This window comes from Peromyscus maniculatus, chromosome 10, assembly GCF_049852395.1.
Source record: "Peromyscus maniculatus bairdii isolate BWxNUB_F1_BW_parent chromosome 10, HU_Pman_BW_mat_3.1, whole genome shotgun sequence".
Lineage (NCBI taxonomy): Eukaryota > Metazoa > Chordata > Mammalia > Rodentia > Cricetidae > Peromyscus > Peromyscus maniculatus.
The window spans coordinates 8,072,030-8,098,514 of NC_134861.1; the positions used below are offsets into that span (position 1 = coordinate 8,072,030).

Consider the following 26,485-nt stretch of genomic DNA (forward strand, 5'->3'; position numbering starts at 1 on the left):
CAGGCCTGGACTAAGCCACACAGCCCAGGGCATTCAAGCTTTTCCTGCGGGCTTCCCAGGGCACCTCTCTCCACGAAAACTACTCACTCACTCAGGACCTCCAGAGAGGAAAGAGTGGAGATGTGGCGCCGAGCGATGCTAGGCTCCCATAGGTGAGGGCCAGGAGCTCTAGAGGGGTGTCACTTGGACTCAGCTGGGGATACAGAGAAACTTGGAGCCCGGCTGTGCCGACCCAGGCTAGAACCTAACTCTGGTCTGGGGTAAAGGCACAGCAGGTACCTGTCACAAGACACCACAGCCGCTCTTGCTTTTGTTTACTGACTTAATTCCTTCAGATCAAAGGCTGCCCCTTCCTCCTCAATGGGGGGGGGGGGGTGGAGGTGGCGAATTACATTATTAATATTGGAAATGGGCAAGGCTCTGTGGGGACTACTCCCTTATGCCTGATAAGAGAAAATTAGGTCACTGCCACCTCTCTCTAGTGTCTGCTGCAAGAGTCTTTCAACCTGGGTGCCTTGGAGAGGGATAGATCCATATGCAGAGGCGATCGTGGCCCATCCAGAGCCTCAGGTCCATCCTGAACCTCCAGTAAATTATTGACCCAAGTGGAGAGTATTAATGTGGCACAATAACGTCCTTCCCGGGCAGCTCAAGCCAGGCTATCTATCATTTCGTGGGCTCTGCAGCTGGCACTGGGCAAACACTGAGGACAAATAGGCCAGATGCAAGGTCATTAAGCTCCAGGTGCAGGGGGTGGGATGGGGCCCACACGGGGCAGTGGGTAGGCCTGGTGCCTCTGGGCTGTGACTTCCTCTGCGTCACCCTGGTCCTTTTCTCTGCTTCCTCCTGCCTCAGCCCTCCAGAAGGCACTATTCAGAGAAAGCCAGCACCCTGGAGTGACCGACCACATGTCTGGGTCCTAGGCTCAGGGCCTTTAGGCATCATTAATCTCTATAAAGCCCTTGAAAGTCCCATTGACAGCACCAAAAAGTGAAACCACTTGCCGAGGTTGGAATGGCTGGTGAGGGGCTGAGCAGGTGTGGGACCCCGGGCTTATTGGGCCAAGTCAAGAAGGGCCTTAAGTCCCTCTGCTAGGACAAGACTTGTCCCCAGTGCCCCAAGGCTGGTGATAAAGAAGATTCCAGATGCCAATGATGGCACACACCTGCTATCTCAGCACTTGGGAGGTGAGGTGGGAGGATTTTCTTGAGTTCAAGGGCACCCTGGAGTACAGGAAGAGCCTGTCTAAAAACAAAAACATTGTTTCTTCATGCCGTTCCTGATGTTACATGCCCATACCACAATTTCCTGAGAAATTGGAATACCTTATTTATTTAGGTTTTTCAACACTCTGTAGACCAGGCTGGCCCCAAACTCACAGAGATCTGCCTGCCTGAGTGCTGGGATTAAAGGCGCGCGCCACCACTGCCTGGCATTTAAATTTTTATTAGTGTCTTGGAATATTTAAATTTTTTATTACAAATGTTTACTGGGGGGTGGCATGCACGTGCTGAGGTGCTGGGGTAGAGGTCAGAGAACAACTTGTGGGAGTCAGTACCTCGTGGGTCCTGGGATTGGATTTAACAGCAAGTGTCTACCCACTGAGCCCTCTCGTGGCTGCGGAGTATTTTTTGTTTCCCATTTTCATCTGCCTCAGGCCCCTAGAGGTATCACGTCAATCACTTTTACAGAAGTGACAGACAACCCTGCCCAGGGGGTGAGGGCAGTGCTATGGCTAGGCAGAGCTGATAAGTGTAGGCTGGGGTTTCCTCCGGGTTTTGTGGCTCCCACCTCAGGGTTCACAGGCGGCCCTGAAGTCTCCCTGGCAGCAGCAGGCAAGGTGCTATTCTGGGGTCACCACTCCAGTGAGAAACCTGCATCCAGTGAGAACAGGAGAGCAACCAGCGGGGTTCCTCTCTGAGCCAAATAAGAGACCTTGCTGTGCTGATAAACGGTCCCATAATTTGCTAGCACGGCCCTGCACCACGCTGATGGCTGAAGGAGCTTTCTCCCTACAGGGCTGGAACTGCAGCCTCGGGATCCTGCCATAATGCAGTAATGACAGGCTGCCAGGGAGCCCCGCACGGCAGGCAGGCAGGGAGGGGCGGGGGAGAGCCCTCTCGCTGGAGAGGATGTCTGGGCCGTCTGCAGGGAGACACAGAGGTGAAGGCGGTGACTTTATCTTCTCCAGACTGCAAGGGATTGGACCAGACAAGGTTGCAGCAATATTCTGTCAGAACCTTCTGCCCTTCTAGACCTGGGCTCCCAGCTCTTCAGTACACGTGGGAAACTCCTAATCTGATCCTCCCCATGAAGGCTTCTGGGACACACAGCCCTGGGGGACAGCTGCCAGGCACTCCCCACTCAAGAAGCATAAGGCAGAGGAGGAAGTGCTGGCAGGGAGGCCACAATGAACACCAAGGTCCATGCTACCTGAAGACACCAGAACTCAGGCAGTCTGTTCACATTCCGATGCCAGACAGAGCCTGGCATCCCAGCACTCGGTGAGGCAATGACAGGGAGATGGGGGCCAGCCTGGACTACATGATGTTTCAAAATAATGAATTATCAGCCAATACTGTCAGTTCCAGCTCCGCTTGACGGAGATGTTAGGCTGCCACTTTGGGCTATTGGGGTGTCTTTAAACAGTCAGGTAAAAATACTGCTTAAAATGACCAGTATATACAGAGCAATATCTCTGCTTTGACTGTCCAGGAAGTCAGGCTCCTCCAGTGATTAGGACTAACAGTCTACACGTAGAAGCTTGTATTTAAGTTGACCCAATACAAAATAGCATGCCTGGAGCCCTGGGTATGACCCCAGCAGCACATGAATCAGGAGTGGTGTTTTGTGACTGCAGCCCCAGCACGGGGCTGGGGGTGGAGACGGGGAAACAGGAGTTCAAGGTCATCTTCAGCTGTGTAGTGAGACAGAGTAGCCTGGGCTACATGAGACAATATCTCAAAAAAAAAAAAAAATGTTCTGCCAGGCATAGTGGCAAAATCCCAGCACTCAGGAAGCAGAGGCAGGTGGATCTCTGAGTTTGAGGCTAGCCAGGGCTACACAGAGAAACCCTGTCTTGAGAAGCCAAAACAGCATGATTTAATCAGTAATGGACTCTATATTCAAAGCTAACAAAACATTGCCAAAACTTTTATAAGCGTTATAACATCATTCCAAAATATATAAAACAGTATTTAACTCAGACCCTGGGAAATATGTATCCAACTATGCACACTCAGTGATGGGGACAGATTCTGAAATACACTGTTATTTCCTTGTCTCACAAATGCCATAGCGTACGCACACAGACCGCCAGTCACTAGGCCGCACGGCCTACAGAACCACTGCATAGAACGGCAGCATCACCAGGGAGGGAGCGTAACTTAGTTTATATTTTTGGAGACAGGCTGGCCTCAAACTCGAAATCCTCTTGCCTCTGCCTCCTGAGAGCTATATAGGTGTGTGCCATGGACTATTTTAATTTATTTGTGTATGAGTGTCCTGCCTGCATGCATATGGCTCAGAAGTTAAGAGCATTTGTTGTTCCAGAGGACCCAGGTTCAGTTCCCAGCAACCATATAGTGACACACAACCATCCCTAACTCCAGTTCCAGGGGTTCCGATGTCTTCTGACCTCCGTGAGCATCAGACATACATGTGGTACACATATTTACATGCAGGCAAAATATACAGTAAAGAAAAATAAATCTAAAAAAAGTTAAGACACTAATGACAGACTCTAGCAGCTTAGAATTTTTATTAAAACAATCACTTAAATTACAATCACCCCCACCCCAAATAGAAAACAGCTTTATGTTCTGGGCCCAACAGGAGTGACATGGGCCTCGCAGGAAGAGCTGTTTAATAAGAGAACAGAGGAATGGAAGCCCATGGGCGCTGGCTTGGCCTCAGGCACCTGGGGGAGGCTGGATCCCCCCAACACACACACACACACACACACCATGAAGGCTGCTTTCACCGGGGCTTCGAGACTCTGGCCCTGTTGGCAAGGACAGTTCGTCACTGCTGCTGGCTGTCAGCCTCTGGACTTTTTTGAAAGTGAGGGAACAAGAAAAACCTGTCTACAAGATGATAAAACAGTAACTCAAGTAGTGTTATATACATCCATGGGTGTTATTTAGCAAGGCCTGGCAAGTAAACCAATAACTGAGCAGTGACCTCGGGTCAGAGTGCTGCTGTGGCCGAGGTATGACCTCAGGCAGGATGTATGACCGGCCCCAGGCCAACAGCAAGGCCTCAGTGTCCTGCACTGAGCAGTGACTGCTGAATGTCATGGTACCTCAGCACAAGAGCTGCTGAAGCTGGAAAGGCACTCAGTCGCCAGGGCTGGGGCCCACTTCCCTTGGACTTCAGAGATGTCTCTCCCATAAAGAACTCAGTCCTCCTTCTCCTGGGGCTGAAGACACCCTGGGGACCTCAGCCTCTCTCTTCAGAGGAGCTGAGGTACTCCTGACTGAGTGGGTTTTGGCCCCACCTACCAGGCAATGGTCACACCTGCCACTGTTCAAATACCAGGGCTCCCACGTGGTTATGTAGCTTGGCATTCCCCAAACTTGAGATACAAACAGTAGTTAAATTAAAAAACAAGGCCTGACATAATTTTTAGAAACCAGCTTCATGCTCCTGTGCCCCACAGCCATTGTCAAAGATTAAATTTACAGAGAGGAAGAAAGTCAATCCTGGAAGAAATTCAGGCCCAAGAAGACAGCTCAACATCAGAGCCAGGGCAGGCTTGGCAAACACCAGCATGTCAATCTGGAGGACTTTCCCGCAGCCTTAGGTTCCAGCCTAGAGTCCTAACCTAGGTGCCCAAGGAGGCCGGGTGACACTCAGGGGTGGCTAACGATGGCAAAGTGGCCAAATGGGCAGCCAGCCAGTGGGAACAAGGTAGAGTACCACCTCCGTTTCTCAAAACCAAACTGTTACTGTGGAGTGTACCTTTGTTCCCAGCCCCTCAACTCAGCTCTCTTCAGTTAATATACTTCTTTTCATGGATTGAGGCATATCACCTGTTCTGCTAGGACCTGAAGGGTCCTGATTGGTCACAGTAGTGACACCCAATACAAAGAAGGTAGACCCAACCATGGAGTGTGTGAGCCGCACGGTATGCATCTGCTGCCCTGCACAGAGGCAACCCACAGGGTTAACCTGTGAGACCCCGACTGTGAGTGGACACCTGTCAGGCTCAGGAACGGAGGAACAAGAGGGACACTGCTGGGCCCCAAGGGAGCACAAGGGCAACGAGGCCTAGGTATTAGACAGAGCTGGGGAGAGGATGATGGGATGGGCAGCAGGGTTCTGGAGTTCCATGTGCTGAATGGGATGATGGAGGGAGGCCCTGGTCACAGCTGGGGCCCAGGCACTGATGGGACTGTGACCAGGAAACCCCTGGCTTACCACAGGCAAGTGACTGAGCCTGAAGGGAGTCATGTGCACACTATACTATCAGATCCCCGCATGGGCTCCACTCGCCCCCCAGCCCTTTAGCCAGCCACCAGCCTCTCATCACAACTTCTATCTTAAGCCCGCTTCCTGCCATCAGACAGCTACAACACTGTCTCAGAGGAGCCTGGCCATGCTTCTGCACTGTGTCTCACTGTGGAGGGAAGGCACAGCTCAGAACCCCAGTGGGGAGCGGGTAGCACCAGCATGGTAGATTTTAGGCAGCCTCCACACTGGACTCCTAAAGTCACTTCCCGAACCAGGTTCTGGAGTCAGCAGCAGGCACTGGGACACTTACACCACCGTGCCTAGAACGTAGGAAGGATGGCATCCATGCACAACAACAAATACTTCTTAAAAGAAAAAGAAAAAAGAAAAGAAAGAGCAGGCCAGGAGAACTGGAACACCTTGAGAGATCTCTCTGCAAGGCCAGAGTTCAAAACCAACTGCACACGAAGGGGATTGGGCCCTCTACTCAGTTCCCAAATACGCCAGCCCCCTACTGATGGTTCCCATGGGGTCAGGCCATCCTGTCGCTGTCAGGAACAGAAGTAGCAGATCCTGAGGTGGCCGGGTCACTGCTAGAGTTCTTCAAAGAAGGCCACTCGGGACTTGGCACTCTGCAGAGTGAGCTGTAAGAGAGGAGAGAGAAGCTGAAAGGGGCTCTGGGGTCACGGCAGGGCCCGTCGTGCTGCAGGGAGCGACCTCACAGATGTCAGAGCAAGGGAAGCATGTCCAAGTAGATGTTCAAGACACTGGTGGTCAAGCCCAGGTAAGGGTCCAGATATACCCCAGGATTCAAATGTAGAATGACAAATGCATGCCAGAAAGGATGGTTTGTGGGCAGACGCATCACAGCAGGTACATGTCTATCATATAACCTTTTCCCAGAGGAGAGCCTAGTCTGTGATGCTCGTGTTTCTTCTGGCTCCGGAACACCAACTCTCATTCTGTGCTACCCGTAGCACACCAGCCTCTCTGGGCTGAGGCCCAGGTTGGCACTACAAGCCTTTCTTACACCTAGGGCAAGGCGTATAGCTTCGGGTGAGGAGGGCTCATGTCAGATCAAAGAGTGCTCTCTCTGCTCCCTGTTTGGGGTGACTTCAAAGCACACTTGCCCATGGCCTGGAAGCCAAGAGGCAACAGATTCTCCTTCTCTGCAGGACAGGTGTACTAGGCAGTGCCTGAGCAGTCACCCCAATACCTCCCAGAAAGAGAGCACCCAAGAAAACGGAGAAGAGGAGCAGAGGCAGACATGCCTCCCCGACTCCAACTCTGGGGCTGCCTCCCAGCCTCTCTGTAGACACAAGCATCTGCCATGGCACCTATTTCAAGCTATTTCTGAAATGGAGCCCTGGGGGGCTCTGGGTGCAGCCCTGGGTTTCCCAGAAAGGAGTGTGTCAGCAACTTCACACTGTCTTTATCCCCCAAATATCTACCTTAGAGCTTGGCTCCAAATGGGAGAATAGATTGTTTATTGAGTGGATGGAATGGGAGATGGGCTATAGTTGTAACTAAATAGGAGACACAAGGCTGACTGTTTCCATTCCAGCTCACTGTGTGGCCTTAGTAAACACCCTTGACAACTCTGAACCTCACTCCTCTGGAGGTAAGCCATGGGGCAGGCTAGCTGGTCTGGTCCTTCCCTGGGCCTTGGGTCGTCTCTGAGTCTGAAGACGCTGCAGTACTCCCCAAAGCTCTACAAAAGGCAGGAGAGGGAGACTGTGACCCACCTTACCATCAAAAGACAGGCAGCATTAGTGTGCTCAAAACGAGACAGCTTGAGAGCCGTCTCTTTAAATCCTGCCAAATCTTTTGGCCTTGAAGTTCCCGACTAACAAGCTGAATGCAAGGAGGCATCCGAGCTGTTTTCTGAGCGGAACCAATCCCAGAAGCTCTATGGAAGCCCAGTCTGCCAGGAATGGAGAGGGCTTTTCTTTGCTGAGGCAAACACCCTCCAGACGGGAACTGCATTTGGCTGGGTTTCTCCCACAGCGCCAGCAGAGAGGGGACAGTGTGTGTGTGCCCTGTGATAATGGGGACCAGGGCGGTAAAGGAGCCGATGGTGCCAGAGATCTAGGACAAAAATCCTCCCCGGGGAGGGCTTAAATCAAAAGGTGTCCCCACACTTCTGGGGCAACCTCAGGAGGTTTCTTGGGAATGAGGAGCCTGCAGGCAGGGACAGGACAAACCCACAACCACTTCCAGTGAAATCTAAGCACAGTGAGACCCAAGAATCTGTCTGTGCAGTAACCAGGTCCCAAACCCACTGGCCTCAGTTCCCCACAGTGACACAGAGTAAGGCGGCCCCTTCTCAGGGTGGCACCCACCTGGTTCACACTAAGAACTCATCCGCTGTCATTTCTAATTGTGGCGTCAAACCCTTCTAGGTTAGCAGAGCCCTGGTTAGATGAGCTGCAGGCAGAAGGGCCACAAACTGTGCCAGCCTCAGAGCCAGGACAGACACTGCCCTGAGAGGCCTGGCTACTTCCCCAGGCAGGACGCCCAGGATGTGGGGGCCTCTCAAAGTCTCTTGCCTGTTTCCACAATGTTGGCTCCAAGAATTCCTGGATCCACTATGAAAGTATGCTGGCTGTCCCCTCAAGGTGCTTGGGGAGGGTTCTGGCAGCATCCGATTCCAGGTACTCAAGCATGTACTCGTTAGGATGCAAAGCTCTCTTTTCGGGAAGCTGTTCCTACCAGAATCCCACTCGTGCTGCACTGCAGGGTAAAATGACCTCTTTCCTTGCCAGGAGGGTCTGTCTGTCCTCAGTACACGGGAAAGTACAGGCTGAGAGCACAGTCAACACCGCAATGTCATGCAGATGGTGGCCTTTCAGGAGCCCTAGGCTGGTAAGTCCACAGTAAGGGTAGCTGAGAGCCTCCTGTGGTCACCGCCCAGTTCAAAGGGAGGCCTGACTGTACTGCCCCACCCTCTACCCTTACCCTACAGTCCCTGGCACTTGTAATTCCATCAGGAAACCCAAAGTCTGATGAATTTACAGTGTGTGCTCACTCCGGCTGCTGGAATGCTTCCAGTGGCCACCTCTGCCTGCTTCTCCCTCAGCAGTATCCTTTATCTTAAGACATCAAATGCCCTCCTCCTGGCAGGACCGGAGGGCAGAGCTCATGTAGGAAGGAGGCAGTGGTTCAAGGGTATTCGGAGAGAAGCCTTGAGCTTCTTTCTTTAGTCTGCACTCAAGGGACCCATGAAGGAGCCATTCCAGAGCCCAAGAAGCCCTTGTTTTGGGGGGACTGCCACCTGTTTCTGCTGAGTGTGCTCCTGGTGAGGCACTCTGCAGGCAAGCTACCCCGGGGATCTACTGTTAGCTGCTCTCTCTGACATAGGCAGCGCTCACCCTAGAAAGCTGGTCACCACACTACAAGCAGGAGGTCCTCATGAAAGGAAATGCTCAGGCTCAGAGGAACTGGAACATGGTTTGAGTCCTTCATAATACCAGCCAACAAATTTCCTGGGGTTCTTGTGAGACTTTCTTCACATCCCAAAGTCCATGAACCCACAGCAACACTTGGGCTGTCTTGTCGCTCAGTGATAGGATTGGATCCCTAAGCACAACACAGCAACATTTCTGCTTGTAAGATCAGGGAGTGCCCACTAAGATTCCAGCCTCAGCAGGGCATGGTGGCGCAGAGGCAGGTGGATCTCTGAGTTCCAGGCTGCCCTGGACTACAGAGAGAATTCCAGGACAGCCAGGGCCACACAGAGAAACCCTGTCTTGAAAAAAACAAACCAAAGATTCCAGCCTTACTTCCTTTCACAAGAGCCTGATATCATGTCACACTGAGCTGAGAATTGAACCCACCCAAGTCCCAGCCACCAGCAGAATCCCAGCCACAATGTTCACATACACACTTTGGCTATGGAGGTGGGGTGCAGAATCCCAGCTATAGAGTTTAATATGTACCCTTTGGCTGTGGAGGCAGACCCCTTGAATATGGGGTACAGGCTCTGCTTGGACCACTAAGATACCTGGGAGACTGGGCACAGAGAGTTCTCTATTTCATCAGGCAGTGAAGCTGAGATGCTCAAGACATGGATATGCCACCAGGTCCAATGCTCCAGGCTGGGACCTGCCTTCTGTGAACAAGCTAGCTGAGCCTGTCCTGACCAGTGACCATTCTGCCATGCACAGTCCTTCAAAACTCACACTGGATGCAGACAAGGTCAACCACAGGCATCTGGACAATCAGACCTTGCTCCTCTGGGAAGGCTGGAAACCACGAGGAACCAGCTCCCTGAAGATGACTAAAGACATGCAGCCTCCTCACCAGGCACTAGGCTGACCTGCTGCTCTTTAGCTGTCTTCATATCTGATTGGAATCAGCCCTGTGAATAACACAGGAGGAATTAAGTTCTCTCTGACGGAACCGGTTAGTCTGTCACTAATCCAATTCCAATCTGAAGAGACCAACTTCCTTTTCCTTCTCTGTGGCAGATCTACGTGGCTTTGTTTTTATCATATGGGTCCCTGGTCTTCCTTCCTACCTCAGTACACACAGACAGGCCTTGGAAGAAGCGGTTTTCCTCCTGCCCACCAAATGACCAGGCTGTGGAAAGGGCGAAGAGGGAGCCACTTAGCAAAGCAAGGTCTCTTTGTGTTACGTGACAAAAATGGACATATCATCAACTCTAAACAAGTCTGGATTTGGGAGATACATTTGTCTCTTTAAAAAGACAGGAGTGTCCAGCACAGTGTGCCCGCCTGTGATCCCAGCACTTGGAAGGCAGAGACAGGAGTATTATAGCAGGTTTGAGGCCAGACCAGCCAGAACTACACAGCAAACAAATGAACAAAAGACGAGAAGCACACTGGCACATGCCTGTAATCCCAGGATTCAGGAGGTTGAGACAAGAGCACTCTAAATAGTAAGTTCAAGGCTAGCCTGTACAACAAAGACCCTGTCCTGGGGGGAAAAAAGAAAAAAGAAAAAGAAAACTGGCCAGATATGCTGGTGTTAACCTTTAAATATCAGCACTAGAGAGGCAGAGGGAGGAGAACCTCTGAGTTTGAGGCCACCCTGGATTACAGAGTGAGTTCCAGACCAGCCAAGGCTACAGAGAGACCCTGCCTAAAAAAAAAAAAAAAAAAAAAAAACAACAAAAGAAGACTGGCTTTTCCCACCTTCAAAAGTGACCTGCTACCCAGCTGGTCTCCTCTGATCCATGCATGGATCTGCAAACACAGCTGTCTCCTGCTCACTGTATGTATGACATGGACTCCATCAAGATGCTCTGGAGAAACAGCTCTGCTCCAGGGCTGGCAGACACCAAGCCTGGAGGTACCTGTAACCAGTGTTGCCCTGCTGAGAAGGGAGGAGTCTAACGTTCTTCTAACATTGACCCTAAGAGCGCCCCCTGCTGGAAACCCACTGTGAGAAGGCAGACTGCCAACTCTGCCCATCTCTCCTCTAAAAGTCCTTTTGGGGGACCATTTCCCAGAGTGACAGGGGGGTAACTAAATGTATTCCAGCATGAAACCCGCAGCAGCAAGGCTGCATGATTAAGAATGAATTACACTTTCATCAGCACAGAAAGAAAATTGATTCACAAGGCTGCATTGTGGCAATCTTGTCCTAATACAAAAGGGAGCAGAGAGGCAGACAGGACAGAGGCACTTTGGCTATCAGTGGGTGGAAAGGAAGCGCCACAATTAAGCGGAAAGAACAAAACTAATCAGGGCACCAGGATTCCTTAAACTAGTCTCTGGGGGCCTTGCCTCAATCCACTTACCCCCAGGGAGAAGAGGAAGGTGGGAGGGGGCTGTCTAATTCATTTTAAATAATAAGACCCACTGTGCCGAACTCATTTTAGATACTAACCTAATAACTCCCAGTGCTGAGACTCAGCTCGTCCCATAAAAATGCAAGCCCTAAAATCATGTTAGACTTCCTCTCCGCCACTACATATTGAAAATGAAGGAGCGGGGGAGGGCGGAGATAGAAAAGGACATGCAGATTCTCTGGCATGAGGATGCACAGGGAACAAGCAGACTCGAGCAGAAAGGTGACAGTCAGAGCCAGCACCAGCAGATTCAACATGATCTTCGTTTGGGTAAGATGAACATTCCCTTTTCTAGAGTGGAGCCAAGGTGGGAGGGGGCACTGCTATAAACTGGGTACACTAAACTCTTCTGCAGTCTTGCTCATGACAGCTCACACTCAAATGCTTTCTTCACCATGTCTTCATGGAGAGAGCTGTCCACATGCTTACGCTAAACAGAGGTGGAACGAGAGGCCACATCCATCCCGATAAACAAATCCAATTCCTTTACAGAGAAATCTGCCCAGGAAATCCCTGGGGAATCTGCTCTGGACTAATCCGTAGGGACATAAAGCAGCAGCAACGTCTGGAAACGCCTGTGTCTCTGCTGCCCTGTGATGCTGGAAGGGCCTTTTGCTACTCTGTTCTTCCACCTAACAAATGAACTCATCGGCCTGATTCACCTCACTGGGCAGGTGGAGGCTAAATGCGCTCTACCAAGCACTCTGGGCAAAAACCTTAGGAAAGAGGTCCAGATATACTGATGTCACTTTTAAATTGCCAATCTCCAAAGAGAAATCATGGCAAGGCTCATAAGAACAGAACCCCGAGCCTGCAGAATGAGTTTGCATCCCGGTTTTTCCTCCCACTGTTGCAGCAACAAATCAGGTGCCCTGGGAGCGCTGTGCTGAAACGAAACATATCTTCAGAGCCAAGGGGCCAAATGGAATGTTTTACTGCATCAAATAAGGCCCAATAATGGCCACAGGCACTTTCAAATAGTCATAAAACATTCTAGGCCACAAGGCAGGGTTTGTAGGCTCAACGCTTCCCGAAGCCAACTCCTTTACAGGGTAAAGCTTCCCCACCAAAACCAGGATCAGGCTAGATAGCCTTCGATAGAGGCTGTCTGACTCTTCTATCTGGACCTACCACAAACAAACAAGAAAACCACAGCCCTCAGCAGCCACAGGACTCTTGGAAGCTGTGTGTTAGGAGTGGCTTTCAGGAGTGAGCCCACAGGGTGACAACCAAGAAGAGCACGCTTTTTAAAAATCTTATTTTATATGTATGAGTGTCTATCCTGTATGTGTGTCTGTACTTGGGGCCCAAGAAGTTCAGCAGAGGATGTCAGATCCTTGAGCTCGAGTTACAGATGGTTGTGAGCTTGGGGCACTGGGAACCCGACCTGGGTCCTCTGTAACTAACAGCCGTCAGTACTCTTAAACGCTGAGCCATCACTACAGCCCCAGGAAGAGCTCTTTCAAGACCAGCCCTCAAGCCAGGATGGGTGATGTATGCCTTTAATCCCAGCACTCTGGAAATAAGAGGCAGGCAGATCTCTTTGAGTTTGAAGCCAGCCTAGTCTATATAGTGAGTTCCAGGACAGCCAGGCTATGCAGGAAGAGCCTGTCTCAGACAACAAAAACAAAAAGAAGACCACCGGCTCTTAAGGCCTTCTGTGTGCAGGTTCTTCTGGGTCTTCTGGGCTCACATCTAGCCTTGCTGCTGCTCCCACGCCACTTTTCTTTCCCTTCTTCCATGAATACAAAAATAAAGGAAGATTCTGGAGCCTAAGGAGCCAGTATGCTGGCTTTATGTCATGACTGAGGATGTTCTACCAGACAATGCCCCATTTCTAAAGCAATTAGGGTCACTCAGCCCACAGGTTTACAGTGAAGGATAAACATATGAACCATGCATTAAACTTCTCAGCAGCAATCTTGGAGAATATCCATGTATACCAGAGGTAACCAGGGAGGCCCTGGTTGCTTGTTTTAATTGTGGGAGATGCCTTTCACGCATATTCAATTTCTCCCTGTGATTTATCACTTCTCCAGGTGCCTCAAGTGTTCTACTTCATTTCGCAAGCCCTGCATCTCCAAGGAGACTTTGCAGAAATTGAAGATGACATTGGACTTTTCTGTCTTCCTGATCCAGGAGAGGCAGCTGGGCTTCCCACAAATGTCAAAGCTCTGCTTTTCCTGCTCCTCCACAGTGGGAAATGCAGTTCGACACCGACAATATAACCATCTACAAATAAAGTAAGCTTTCCCAGCTCCACGACCCCCATACTTCCTCATCTGTCTACTTCCTTTGAAACCCTCTGCTCTGTCGGAGGTTATGGGCATGAACGATGATTTGTTTGCTGGCTCTTGGATCAACTCCAGAGCAGAAGACTGAAATAAGAGTCTTGAGAGAATGACAGGATGGCCCCAAAGGGTACCTGCTTCAAGATGTTTTCACCTCCAGAGTATGGTGGCTGAGCTAACCCACACCTGGCTCCACTGTCATCAGCACTGGAGCTCTGAAGCCCAAACACTCAGGTCTAGGGTGGCCTGTGCACCCACTCAGCTGGACTGCTAGGTTCAATCTGTAACTCAGGGCTCAGATGCCATGTGTCTCTCCCTCTGAGAGTGAAATGAATCCTGGTTCCGCAGGGCAGCTTGCTGACTCAGATGCAAATGCCACACCAGTTGCATTGATATCAATGGAGAAAAGTGGAAAATATAGGGACATAAGATTCGGAGGAGGAGAAAAACCTGTAACCTTGCAGACCCAAAGCAAACTGGACAAGGAACCAGAAAAGCCAATTCTGGCTCTAGGAGTCTTTCATCTTCATCACCTGTCAGTTAACACACCTAGTGCTCACCACCAGTGTGGGTGTAAATGTGGTAGTACAACCCAAGGTTCCTCCTTCCTCCGGCATCGCTGGTCCGCAAGCAGATGCTCCTTTTCATGCTGTTAAACCCTCACTGTGCACTAAGTACCTCATGTGACTTCTCTCATTTAATCTCAAAACAATCCTGGAGATGGGGGAAGGAAGAGGAGGAAGAGGAGGAGGAGGAGGAGGAGGAGGAGGAGAATGTTTTGAGGCAGGGTCTTACTGTGGAGTCCTGCTTGGCTCTCACTTACTATGAAACTTACTATGTAGACCAGCTAGCCTTAAACGGAGATCTGCCTGCCTGGGATGAAAGGTGTTTTAGACCTGGCAGATTGTTTTTAAGATCTCTCTGCTACTGGGATCTAAACAGGGCCTCCTGCATGCTAGCAAGTGCTCTTCCATTGGCCTTTTTCTTTGAGACAGTGTCTTCTTTGTTACTGACTGAAGCTGTCCTTGAATTCGTGATTCTCCTGCTTCAGTCTCCTGAGAAGCTGGTTTATAGGTGTGAACCACTGCCAGGCTTCATTTGTCTTTTACAGATAAGGATTCTATCTCTTAAAAAAGCAAATGTGGGCCGGGTGGTGGTGGTGGTGGTGCACGCCTTTAATCCCAGCACTCGGGAGGCAGAGCCAGGCAGATCTCTGTGAGTTCAAGGCCAGCCTGGTCTATAGAGCGAGATCCAGGAAAGACTACAAAGAGCAAAGCTACACAGAGAAACCCTGTCTTGGAAAAAACAAAACAAAAGCAAATGTGGGGGCTGGAGAGATGGCTCAGTGGTTAAGAGCACTGGCTGCTCTTCCAGAGGACTAGGATTCAATTCCCAGCACCCACATAGTGGCTCACAACCACCTGCAACTCCAGTTCCAGAGAATCTGAATGCCCTCTTCTGGCCTCCGTCGACACCAGGCTTGCACATACTATACAAACACACATGCAGGCAAAATATTTATACACATAGAAAATTTTAAAAAGAGTGCAAAAGTTACTGAGAAAGGATGAGAGCCCATTTCTTGACATTCTAATGGCTAACTGTGGTGACTATTAGCACATCAAAGCACAAGCTGGCCTACAGGAACGCTCAGTACCTGTGGCTCTTCTCAGCTTTTCTCATCTACCTCCCTACCCTAACCCTCTCCAGCTCATGGGCTTCCCTTCCCCCAACTACTGGTTCCTATAGTCCCCTGACATTTCAGCCATGTGCTCTCTTGGCTCCTCTCTCTTGGTCTCCTCTGCCCACACTCTCTCCCTTCCTCTCTTGCTCTCCCCTCACCTCCTCTCATGGCCTAGTCTAGTCTGCTGGCCATGTTCAGTCTCCTGCTTTCTTTCCCTGCTCTGGACCCTTCCAGATGCCCTGGCTGCACTCTCCCTCACGTCTACAATACAAACCTCCTCAACTATACCTTGGAGTGGTCATGTCCTCACTGTATACAATGAGAATCCAAGCCCTTGAGTCAGCTTTGGCCTCTCACAGCCACTATGGAACTGCTGAGACCATGTCCACACAGCTTCTTGGTGAGGCAGAAACAGTGAAAGCAAGAACAATACCCCTGGATTCCAGTGAAAGACCTATTCCTTGAAGAAACCTATGACCAAACCTCATGAAAACAGAACAAAAGCCAATGCTGACTAGTTTGGACACAGGCTAATAGGCTCTCCAAGTCACCATCAGCCTTTATATCTCTGTGGTGATTTGAATGGGAATAGCTTCCATAGGCTCATATATTTGGATGCTTGGTCATTTGAAAGTGGCACTACTTGACAGGGATTAGGAGGTGTGGCCTTGTTGGAGGAAGTCTGGCCTTGTTAAAGGAAGTGTGTCACTGAGGGTGGGATTTGGGGTTTCAAATGCTCAAGCAAAGCCGGTTTCTCTCTCTTCCTACTGCCTGTCAAGATGTAGAACTCTCAGCTACCTGTCCAGCACCATGTCTGCCTATATGCTGCCATGCTTCTGCTATGATAATGGACTGAACGAAACCTCTAAAGGTAAAAGCCAGCTCCAATCAAATGCTTTCTACGAGTTGCCATGGTCACGGCATGTCTTCACAGCAACAGAAATCCTCACTACAACAGTCTCTCACCCCCAGTGTCAAAACAGAGCCCTTCCCTTGACATGTCGGTACTCACACGTCCAAAGCAAGAAGGCTCACTTTTCTGCTAGGCTAGCGTTGGTTTAGACACTGATGGGAATGACTTGTGAGTTACCACTACACAAGGTGGCCATCATGAGCCCTGACCACTAGCCACAGGGACTGCCAATACCCAGTAAATGAAACATTCCTCAGTCTTCCTGTACAGTGGAACCCACCAGCATTTAGTCTAGAATTACTGAAAGAACTTACATCATATTGGAAGCCAAGTTCTTGCTTTTAGTAGCCTCTGGTTAATCAGAATTCTCAATTAAATAGAGCCTAGCGAACTATTTTGAAAACAACTTCACATTAAGACATTCGTGTGAATGAATGAATGAACATTCCCATATACAGTTGCTTGCTGCTTGATGACTGGGTCATGCTGTGAGAAATGTGCCATTAGATGATCTTATCACTAAGGGAAAATCATAGAATGTGCTTTTTACACAGTCCAAAACGGATGCAATGCCACTGGGTAATACAAACTTACAGAATCACCACTGTGTACTCGGTCTGTCATTGGCCAAATGTCATTTTGGGGCCATGGCTATATGTTTAAAATGAATACAAAGCTGACTAAAAAGGAAACTTCCTTTGTCTCTAACAACTCAGTGAGAACTGATGAACAAAATTAGGACCCTGAAGAATGTAAATATTCTGTATCACACACAAAAAGATGACCCCACATTCACAGGAAACTGTCTAATTATATGCAGGAGACATCTGATGCTCCGGGTAAAGCAAATCAGGATTTTCTGCTCACCCTGTGTTAACCAGAGTTCATGAACCACCACGGATCCACTTGGGTACCTGGTGCCATGGGGTCACCACTTGGGCAGAGATCCACCTGCCGGCCTGCTCTGATGGCCTGCTCAAAGCACACACTGTGGAGTCAGGGTAACACCACCAAAGTGGCAATGAAGCTGAAAAAGTCCGAGTCCATTCACTGTCAGGCTCCAGAGTTTCCTCCACTTGACGACAGTGAGGATGCTAAGGGACACGGCCTCTACTCCTGTCAGAAAGTGTCAGACAGAGGTACAGTGGCAAAGGTGTGAGCGGGATGACTGGGGATTAGGCGATAACAGAGGTAGGATGGCATTTTAATACTGGGCAAAATAATTTCCTTCTATTGCCTGGGCATGTTGAAAGGATAATCTGCCATGCTTTAATTAATTGACTCGTCTCCTGGGCATCTGCAATGGGACTGCTGCAGATGAGACTGTCCATGCACAGCTCCCTCCCTCCATGCTGTAGGGGCGGAAACCAAAGTGGCCTTTAGAGTGGCCATGGGACAGCCAGCTCACTGCAGCTGGGCTCAGAGATGCACCAGTGCTCTGGGTTTGCTGCCCTAGAGAAGAAAAGGGGTGTGCAGAGGATGGGGAGCTTGAGAGGAAGATGAGAAGGAGTGACCCACACCCAGAAGCCACCAGCTGTGATAAGTCTGCAGAGTGCACCACCACAGGGTAGGAGCCATCTTGTACAGACATCAGTCTTAAAAGCATCAGAACTGACCCCATTTCCATGCTAGAGGTATCTGTCAAAGGAGTACACCACCAAGAAGACAAAGGACTTGGAGACAGATCTGACCAGACAGGAAGCCATGACCTTCCGCAGCCCAACAGTGACATGAGATAGACACAGCAACCAGTCCTGCAGCCCCGTGACATGCTCTTCAGAATGAGGCAGCCTTCTGGGCCCTGGAGGCAGGTCTGGGCCCCCCAGGGTGGATACCTGCTCTCACCCTTAAAGCATGCTGTGGCCAGGCCCCAGGCTTCACCTGCCCTCGGGAGGGCTCCATGTAGCCCGAGGACAGAGACAGGCAAGCTCATGCATGGGTTAGTATCACAGACGGCAGGACCATCACCACAGACAGAATACCTGGGAATAACCTACTTTGAGGACTCAAATGCAGATAGGTCTTCTGCCTTGGGCTTGAGGCTAAACCAGCAAAATAAAATGAAAAAAACAAAGACATACCCTGTGAAATCAAAATGCCACATGTGCCATTTACAAACCTCAGAAATCGAGACAAGTGACTTCATGTACTCTCACGGCCTGAACACTGGCCTCTCCCGTCTTCAGCACTCCAGGCTTTTGTGGCTCAGAGCCCAGTTCACCACAGAGCAGCAGCATAGGCTCAGGGTGTCCAGATGACAAGGAGGCAGGATGAGGGGTCTGAAGTTGCTCCCTCTGGGCTGTTTTGGCTTAAGGGTAGAGGCCCCCTTTGACCCCCCTCCCTTTATGAGACAGGGTCTTATATAGCACAGGCTGGACATGAATTTTCTATGTAGCCAAAAATGACCTTCAATCTTCCTGCCTCCGTCTCCTGAGTTCTGTGGGCCACCATGCCTGGTTTTAACTCCTCCCCTTTGACGTTTAATAATTTTGTTTGAAAGGAGAAACCCAGAAAACAACAGGAGCTGGAGAAAAGGTGTGGAGCATGGCGATGCCTCCCCTGGTAGGTTATGCTATCAGGAGTAGTTCTCTACTTGGTGTCCACTGTAACATGTTAAGAAGAAGCAGTGCTCCCGACTGTAGATACATATACACCCCAGTGACGGTGGAGAGACAGAGGCTTCTCTGGACTTTCAGTGACAACTTAATCATTGAAAACAGAGACAGTCCTTAAACTGGAGACTACTTTACTGACTGAAATAAAGAATGAAACTTAGCCACATCAGTTATCATCCAAACTCAAGGATAAGGAGACAGGGTCTTATTCTGTAGCCCAGGCTGGCCTTGAACTTACAGTTCTCCTGTCTCTCCCTCCTAAATACTAGGGCTACAGTTGTGTGTTTTACAGGGGCAAACAGGTCAAAGCAGAGTATTAACTTCCCAGAGAACCTTTCTGCTTTGCCTAAATAAGAGATCTGTACACTCTTGGGCTGATAGCGAGGACTGAGTAACTTCTAAATCCCTAAAATGATGAGCACTCTGAATATCAGGAGAGACAGACGGGACTCTGTGAGCATCATAAGTGAAGTCTCAACCTCTTAAACATTAAGGCTCTCCTATACATTTCCTTTTAAGTATGAAAAAAGTTGGAGATTCAGAACATGGTCTTACACAAAGACTAGGGGGACTCCATTCAACAGCCTTTAATTCATTGTGCTTTCTCATTAAGTAAGGCAGCTCCTTGGGCATAAGTCCCACTGGCTTTAAAGACAGAATTACTTTAGTGCTCAGTGACAGATCAAAACCCATCCTCAAACAGGGACTCATCTCATCAGAGCTTTTAACACAAGCTCTACTTCCATCAAGCCAATGGGTTCATGGTCATTGGCAGATTAAATTCTCTTTCTGTCAGGAGCTGAAAAATTCCCTCAACTAAGTACATGTTTAAAAAAAAAGAAAAAAGGCAACAGTCTAATGACTGGGCTCCTGAGGAAACTAGATGCCAACTTCCCATTTCATTAATAAGTATCCTGTTCATTAATAAGTAACCCAGGAGACTCCGGTACCTTCTTAATGGTATTGTGCTTGCTACTGGTGCCGCCCCTGTCTGAGTTCTCGTTGTGTAGGATGTCCAAGGCTGTCTCCCGCTCTTTGAGTTTCAAGGCCTCGATTTCCGTCTTGAGTTCATTGAGCTGCTCTTGCAGATGCTTGCTCTTCTCCATGTACTCCACTCTGTGGCAGGAGGAAACCAAGCATCAGAACTGGGGAGACACTGAGGCATGGAAGAGGTGCGCCATGACGTACAAGCTGTTCAGTATGGCAGCCAGGAGCAGCCTGGGGTTCACATCTGAACCTGGTCACTCAGCAGCCGAGGGAGCTCGGGCTCCCCACTTAGCTGCTATGAATCTCCTTCCCATCAGTGCAGCTGGGGTACTAACCACAGGGCCTCTGGTCAGGAACAAACCAAGTGTAGGAAGAAAGCCCTGCATAAACTTTCAGAGTGCTCTTCAAATAACCCCTGCCACAAACGGTTCGGTTCTGTGAGCACTCACATCAAACAAGCCTCCGGAACCCCAAACCCTCTCCAGCCTCTGCCCTTCCTGAAGCAGTCAGCCAAGCGACCTTGTCCAGTAGGCCACATCTACTCTCCCACTCATCCTCAGACCTTTAGAGAAGATGGCAGACATTCACTCAGCCAACACCGAGAAGAATAAATCTCCACTTTCGTTAGAGTGTTTAGGTACAAGAGCATGAACAGAAAACCATGTCACACAAACATAAGGAAACACTCTGAATGGACTACTGCAGCCAGTCAATGGGCTCTGCCAGCCTGGGTAGGAAATGAGTGCTATGGGCTGAATGTAGTGCTGTTCTATTCATACGCTGTGGCCAACTCACCAATGTGTTAGGAGGTGGGGCCCTGGGAAGTGATTAGTTCAGCAGCCTCATGATGGGATTTATGTCCTTAAAAAAAAAAAAAAAAAAAAAAAGACCCTATAGAGATCCTGACACACATGAGCACACAGCAAGCTACCATCTAGGAACCAGGAAGACTCTCACTGAACTCTGATCCGACAACGCCTTCATCTTGGATTTCTAAGCCTCCAGAACTATGAGAAGTAAATTTCTGTTGTTTATATGCTTTCTAGCCTCTGGTATTTTGTTATAACAGCCAAACACACTAAGACGGTAAGAAAATACAAACTATAAAAAACCAAGGCACAGGACAGGATGTGGCCTTATGCTGATCACAACTACATAAACACGTACATCTGGACAATAAGAAAGGGACTCAGTCTGATGCTAACAGCAGCAGCTCTGGATCATAGCTCCTTAGCTGTTCTCAGCAGAGGGATCAAGGAGGACAGCCTGGTTCATGATGGCTCACGCTGGACTGCAGAGTGCTCCTCTGAGAACATCACAGTGAGGAAGGGGTTTCAGTTCTTGTCCTGTTCCTCATCAGCTATGTGATGCTGGGTGACTCATTAAACTAATTCTATTCTTTTATACAACTGGAACACTAAAACTGTTTTTTGGAGATAGGGTCTCATGTAGCCCAGACCAGACTTGAATTTGCTATGCAGCCAAAGACAGTCTTGCAGTTCTGACCCTCCTATCTCTACTTAGTACTAAGATTACTGGTGTGGGCCACCATGGCTGACTTGTACTGTGTTAGAGACTGAACTCAGGTCTTTGGGTGTGTTAGGCAAGCACTCCACCAACTAAACTATACACCCGGTCCCTAAATCCTGCCTTTGACGCCAGTGGGATGTTTGTTAATTAGTGTGAATTAAATGAGACAAACACTAAAAAGCCCAGACTCACAGGTGCTCAATCCATAGGGCCTCCGTGATTGTCCTCTGCCAGCTGTGGTACTATTAACCAATTAACTTCTGGCTCAAGGACTGCGAGGAATCTTAGATTTTGTCTACACTGGGACTCCTCTCCATCTCTGCTCCACTTCCACTGACCACAAGAGGAGGTGGAGGACACCTGACACAAGTGGCCGTGATCTGGTGGGCTGCCAGCAGAGGGTACTGATTCCACCTGACCACAAGAGGAGGTGGAGGACACCTGACACAAGTGGCCGTGATCTGGTGGGCTGCCAGCAGAGGGGTACTGATTCCACCTGACCACAAGAGGAGGTGGAGGACACCTGACACAAGTGGCCGTGATCTGGTGGGCTGCCAGCAGAGGGCACTGATTCCACCTGGGCCCAGGCTCTGCTCAGCCTAGGAACCTGTTCTGTTTTCTTCACCTTTGCTCCAGGCACAGGGCCTCCGCTGAAGAACGTGACTGGTGGAAAACTAGTTTAGTACTATGTGAACAACAGTGTGATGCGGGACTCACACGGCCTAGTCCTAGTCTTCAGTCAGGGTTTGAACCACTATAATTCCAGGCCCCCTGTCAAGTGTCATTTTATCCTGGTACACTGACTGCTGTCCTGATCTGCTATCTTTAATTTCTAATTAGGAAATTCCTTCTCTAGTGGACTCAGGGGAATGACTGGCTGTGGTGGTGACCACTGTGTCCCCAGGCCAAATCCACTCTCTCATGGTGGTCACTGCCCCAAGCAGGCCACAGAGAATACATACTTTTCTTTCTCTATCTCCATGGAGAGTCGCTTCATGTCAGTGTCCTTGAAGTCAAATGACAGGCTGTCACCAATGATGTTGAAGCTTGGTATGTCAGGAGGCAGTGGTGCTGGGACTGGGTTCATGGGCTGCCGGAAAGAAAGTCAGATTAGGAGTTTAAATCACACAGGATAAAGCCCTCTACACTCAGTACTGCCAGGTAAGTGGTCCCAAAGTACCCACATCTCAGCTTCTCTCTTCTCAAACCTCATCATTTCCATGATCACTTGAATCAAATACAAACTTACACTCAGCTTGTCATGTAGGAAACTCCCAGGGATGGGGCTACGAGCTGGACACAGAGAAGACAGGCTCCCTGGCTCTAAGCACATGAAAGTCTTGTTCAGGAAGCAGATGTCTGCAAATCCTCACAGTTTAGTAAGGTGAACACTAGCCAGGGCAGGAACAGAGGCTTAGGAGGCTGGAGGGAGTCGCTAGGGTACTGCTTCCATGGGGATCAGTGAATAAGCCAAAGAAAGGTACCAGACAAGAGGCAGAGCGGTAGGTGGAGTGGGTCCAGCAAGAGCACTGGGCATCTGTAGTGCCCTGTGGGGAGGCTGGTAAGAGACTGGCTTTGGACCAGAAAGGCTTTGCTTGGATGTGAGGGGCTTAGATTCAGAAGACAGAGCCAGAGGAGGGCTTGAAATAAAGTAAGGAGAAGTCATTAGACTTGCTTTCAGGCCCTTTTCATCCCAGAACAAAAGGTCACCTATCATACAGCCCCTATCTACCTCTCCAGTGTCCCCCATTATTGTCCTGCTAAATCATAAAGAGGCCATGGCAATTTCCCATTTGTGTACTTCGGCCTGTGTCCTCCTTTCTTTCCCTGCCTGCCTCCTCTCTTCCTCTTTCCCTATCATTTCCCGTGGTCCTAGGGACGTGTGTGTTAGGTAAACACTACACTAAGCTACAGCCCCGGCCCTTTTGTTGTTGTTTCTGAGATAGGGCCTCACCACATAGGCCAAGCTGGTCTCAAACTGGTGGGCCTTCCGTCCCAGCCTCCTGAGCACCAGGCTTACAGGTGTATGTCATCATGTCTAGCAAGTTCTCCATTCCTTGTTCAAGGCTCTCAACTCCTTCAGTCTCTCACCAAAGCCCTTCGAGACCTGTCTTGGCAAAATGGCTGCTCTTTCCCTTTGCTTTTCTTTAGTGTGGTGTGTACAGTGCCGCAACAGGTCTGTCCCTCAATCCCATCCTGCCAAGTTCCCTCATGGTTATGTCTTTTTCTTTCTACGTCTACAAACTTCGTGAAGGCACTCTGCCTTTTTAATCCTTGGATCTTTACCAGGTCTGGAACAGTGTTTGGGAAGGAACAGAAGCTCAGAACTTTCATTTATGGTGATGAGGTCTAAGGCAGGACATGTGGAGGGTGTCAAATGTCGCTCTGAGCAGGGACATCTGGGCCCTACATATACTTGTTTTCAGGGCCAAATGCTGGGTATATGAGTCTGGTCTGTGAAAATTCATCAGGCTGGATAGTTATAATTTTGGCACATCAACTTACCTTATACTTCAAAAAAAAATTCCCAGAAAGGAAGAACACTAGCTGTTACCCTTCTGAGGAGAGCAGAAACTACCATAACCTCTTTGGCGAGTATCATAATTGAACATCTGACCTCAGGGTTCAACTTATAAGAACTGATTCTACCAATATTGTCACATATGTGGGCAAAGATGTGTGTTCGGGGATGTTCAGTGCAGTTGTGTTCAAAATTGCTACAGAAAACATACTAAATACCTATCTATCTATAGGGACTGGCTAGCTGCATTACAATCCACCCACAGGGCGTGATGTCATTAAGGAACTGGTGTGTTCTCCTCCAGGACACACTAAAGGAAAGAGCAAAAGGAGAGCAATTTATAAAGTTTCCTCCAATAGATGTTTTAAACACATGTACTTCAGGTACACAGCCCAGCTGAATCCTCAGACTATCCCAGTCCCAGCTGTCACCTGAATGTGACCATCTGAGAGATCTTGAGAGAAGACATGAGCCTGGTTAACACATCATGCCCCAGAGACAAATAAATGGTTGTTTGGGGTTATCTGTTACTCAGGAGTAGATAACAAGGACACATGGAAATAACAAACTGCTCGAATTTCCCCAACTCAAACCCTGGGCACTTATGTCTCTGCGTCCTGAATGCATCTGTGCAATATGTGAGTGTGCCACGTGCACAAATGTACAGTGTTTGCCATGTACACGACTGTGCAGTGTGTGTTGTTGTGTATGTGTGAATGGGTTATATGTTTGTGCTGTGAATACACTGTGTCCTTGCCTAGAACATCCCATCGCCTCTTCCCTGCTCAGCAGGGAATCTGGCTCCTCTGCTAAACGCAGCCACACTAAGCTCTTCCTGTCTCCAGAGCTGAGTTGTGATCTGGGCACCAGTGCATATCTGTCAGGATAGAGATTTCCAATCGATGATGTTCTATGGGTAGAGAACAAAACCTGTGCAGAGTGGAATGAGCAGAGGAAGAAAGGGAAGTGATGTTTACTTATCTTGTGACCCCATTCAGGACAAGTCAGTCTCCCAGTCCCCAAACTGAGGTCGGCGGCTGGTTCTGGCACAGCAGTGTTTCACTCTGAGGTACAGAGTTAGTCCCTTCACAGAACTGTATTATGGCACTTAGCATATACTGACAGCTGAAGATTACATTTAGCTTGGCATTAGGGATCTAGACAGTAAGTTCTCTTGAGCATAGAGACTATAATAGTCATAAACACTGCAGAGCTGGAAACAGCTCTATGGTCTGTTATCTAAGAACAAGAGAGGTAACCGACTAGCCAGTCCAAAGCTAAATGACAGACTAGGAGGGTCCCATCCAGGCTATCTGCTTTGCTCGATCACCCTGAAGGCACTGTGAGGTGAACTAAGGGGCTGGAAGGCTTAGGGAAGTTGCTAGACCCAAAGCAGCCAAAGGCTGCTAGACCGAGCCCAGGCTCACTGGATATGTGGGCTTGGTGGCGATTTCCAAGAGCTTCTGCTTGGCTCTTCGCTCTGCTTCTCGGGCTTCCTGAAGGTCTTGCTTTAGCTGATCAGCCTCTTTGGCCCTGCAAAGACAGACAGAGATGTCAGCTCCACAGAAGGGGACAGAGAGAGTGAGCAGACACTTACCTTACCTCCAGAGCAATGATCTGAATTAACCCTGTACGTGGCACCTAACAAAGCAAACAAGGACAACGTGACAGGGACATTTACAGGAAGCCAGCACTTCTAAAGTAAGAACAGTATTCCTGGGTACCGTTCATCTCAAGGGTAAAGTCAGACTGGATATGGGGTAGCTGGTGGGAAACAACTAAAGCAGCAGCTCTGCAAGTCAGCAAAATGCCGTGGTTTGTGCCTGTGGTGCCAGCTACCCCAGAGGCTGAGGTAGGGAATCACATAAGTCCAGGAGCTGGAGGCCAGCCTGGGCAACACAGGCAGATGCATTCTCAAAATAAGAAAAATATCTAGTGTGGCAGCCCATGCTTTAAACTCCAGCACTATGAGGCAGAGGCATGCAGACCTCTGAGTTTGAGGCTAGCCTAGTCTACATAGTGAGTTCCAGAACAGCCAGGGCTACATAGTGACACCCTGTCTCAGAGAAACAAACAAACAACAGTAGCCAACCCACCTCTGAAGCAGGTTGAGAGGAGGGAGGGGAGGGAGGGCCCAGAGACACTCAGCTTTTTCTGGGTGAAGAGTGGGCTGGGCCAAAGAGAGCATTACAAGCCTTACACTGGGCCACAGAGGGCAGAACATGGAAGAACTGTTTCTTCATGTCCCCGTAAAACACTTGTAGATCAACTGTCCACTTTTCTTGGGCAGGAAGAAGTCCCACCACTGAAGGCATTTGTGTCTTGGTGCAGAACTCTGCTCTGAGTTAGGTATAGCATGGAAGGCTTGTACAGGAGTCCAGCCCCAGAGATACGATCCATACACAGAAAGGGGCCAGGGGTGAACAGGCATCAAGGAACCATACTCTCAGAATGACATGCAAAAAGTGGTGAAAGGGACTGGAGAGATGGATCAGTGGTTAAGAGCACTGGCTGCTCTTCCAGAGGACCCGGGTTCAATTCCTAGCAACCACATGGCAGCTCACAACTCTAACTCCAAGATGATACCCTCACACAGACATACATGTAGGCAAAACACCAATGCACATTAAAAAAAAGAAAAAGTGATGAGAAAAAACTGTAGTGAATGTACCTTA

At 49.4% G+C, this 26,485-nt stretch overlaps 1 protein-coding gene across 4 annotated transcripts in view; it reads right to left on the reverse strand.

Moving 5' to 3' along the window:
- Positions 1-3,741: 3,741 nt before the first annotated feature.
- Positions 3,742-26,485, reverse strand: part of Nf2 (NF2, moesin-ezrin-radixin like (MERLIN) tumor suppressor) — an 88,337-nt gene continuing 65,593 nt past the window's right edge. The window contains exons 13-17 of one of the 4 annotated variants that reach the window (XM_006972955.4): positions 25,238-25,343; positions 22,252-22,379; positions 19,723-19,888; positions 18,155-18,199; positions 3,742-6,098 (exon numbers count right to left, since the gene is read on the reverse strand). In XM_006972955.4, coding sequence (XP_006973017.1) covers positions 18,164-18,199; positions 19,723-19,888; positions 22,252-22,379; positions 25,238-25,343 — 436 coding nt within the window. In that variant the 3' untranslated portion in view covers positions 3,742-6,098; positions 18,155-18,163. Of the gene's footprint in view, positions 6,099-18,071; positions 18,200-19,722; positions 19,889-22,251; positions 22,380-25,237; positions 25,344-26,485 lie in introns of those variants that run through there. The other 3 variants (XM_042285702.2, XM_015991740.3, XM_042285703.2) reach the window with 3 other exon arrangements.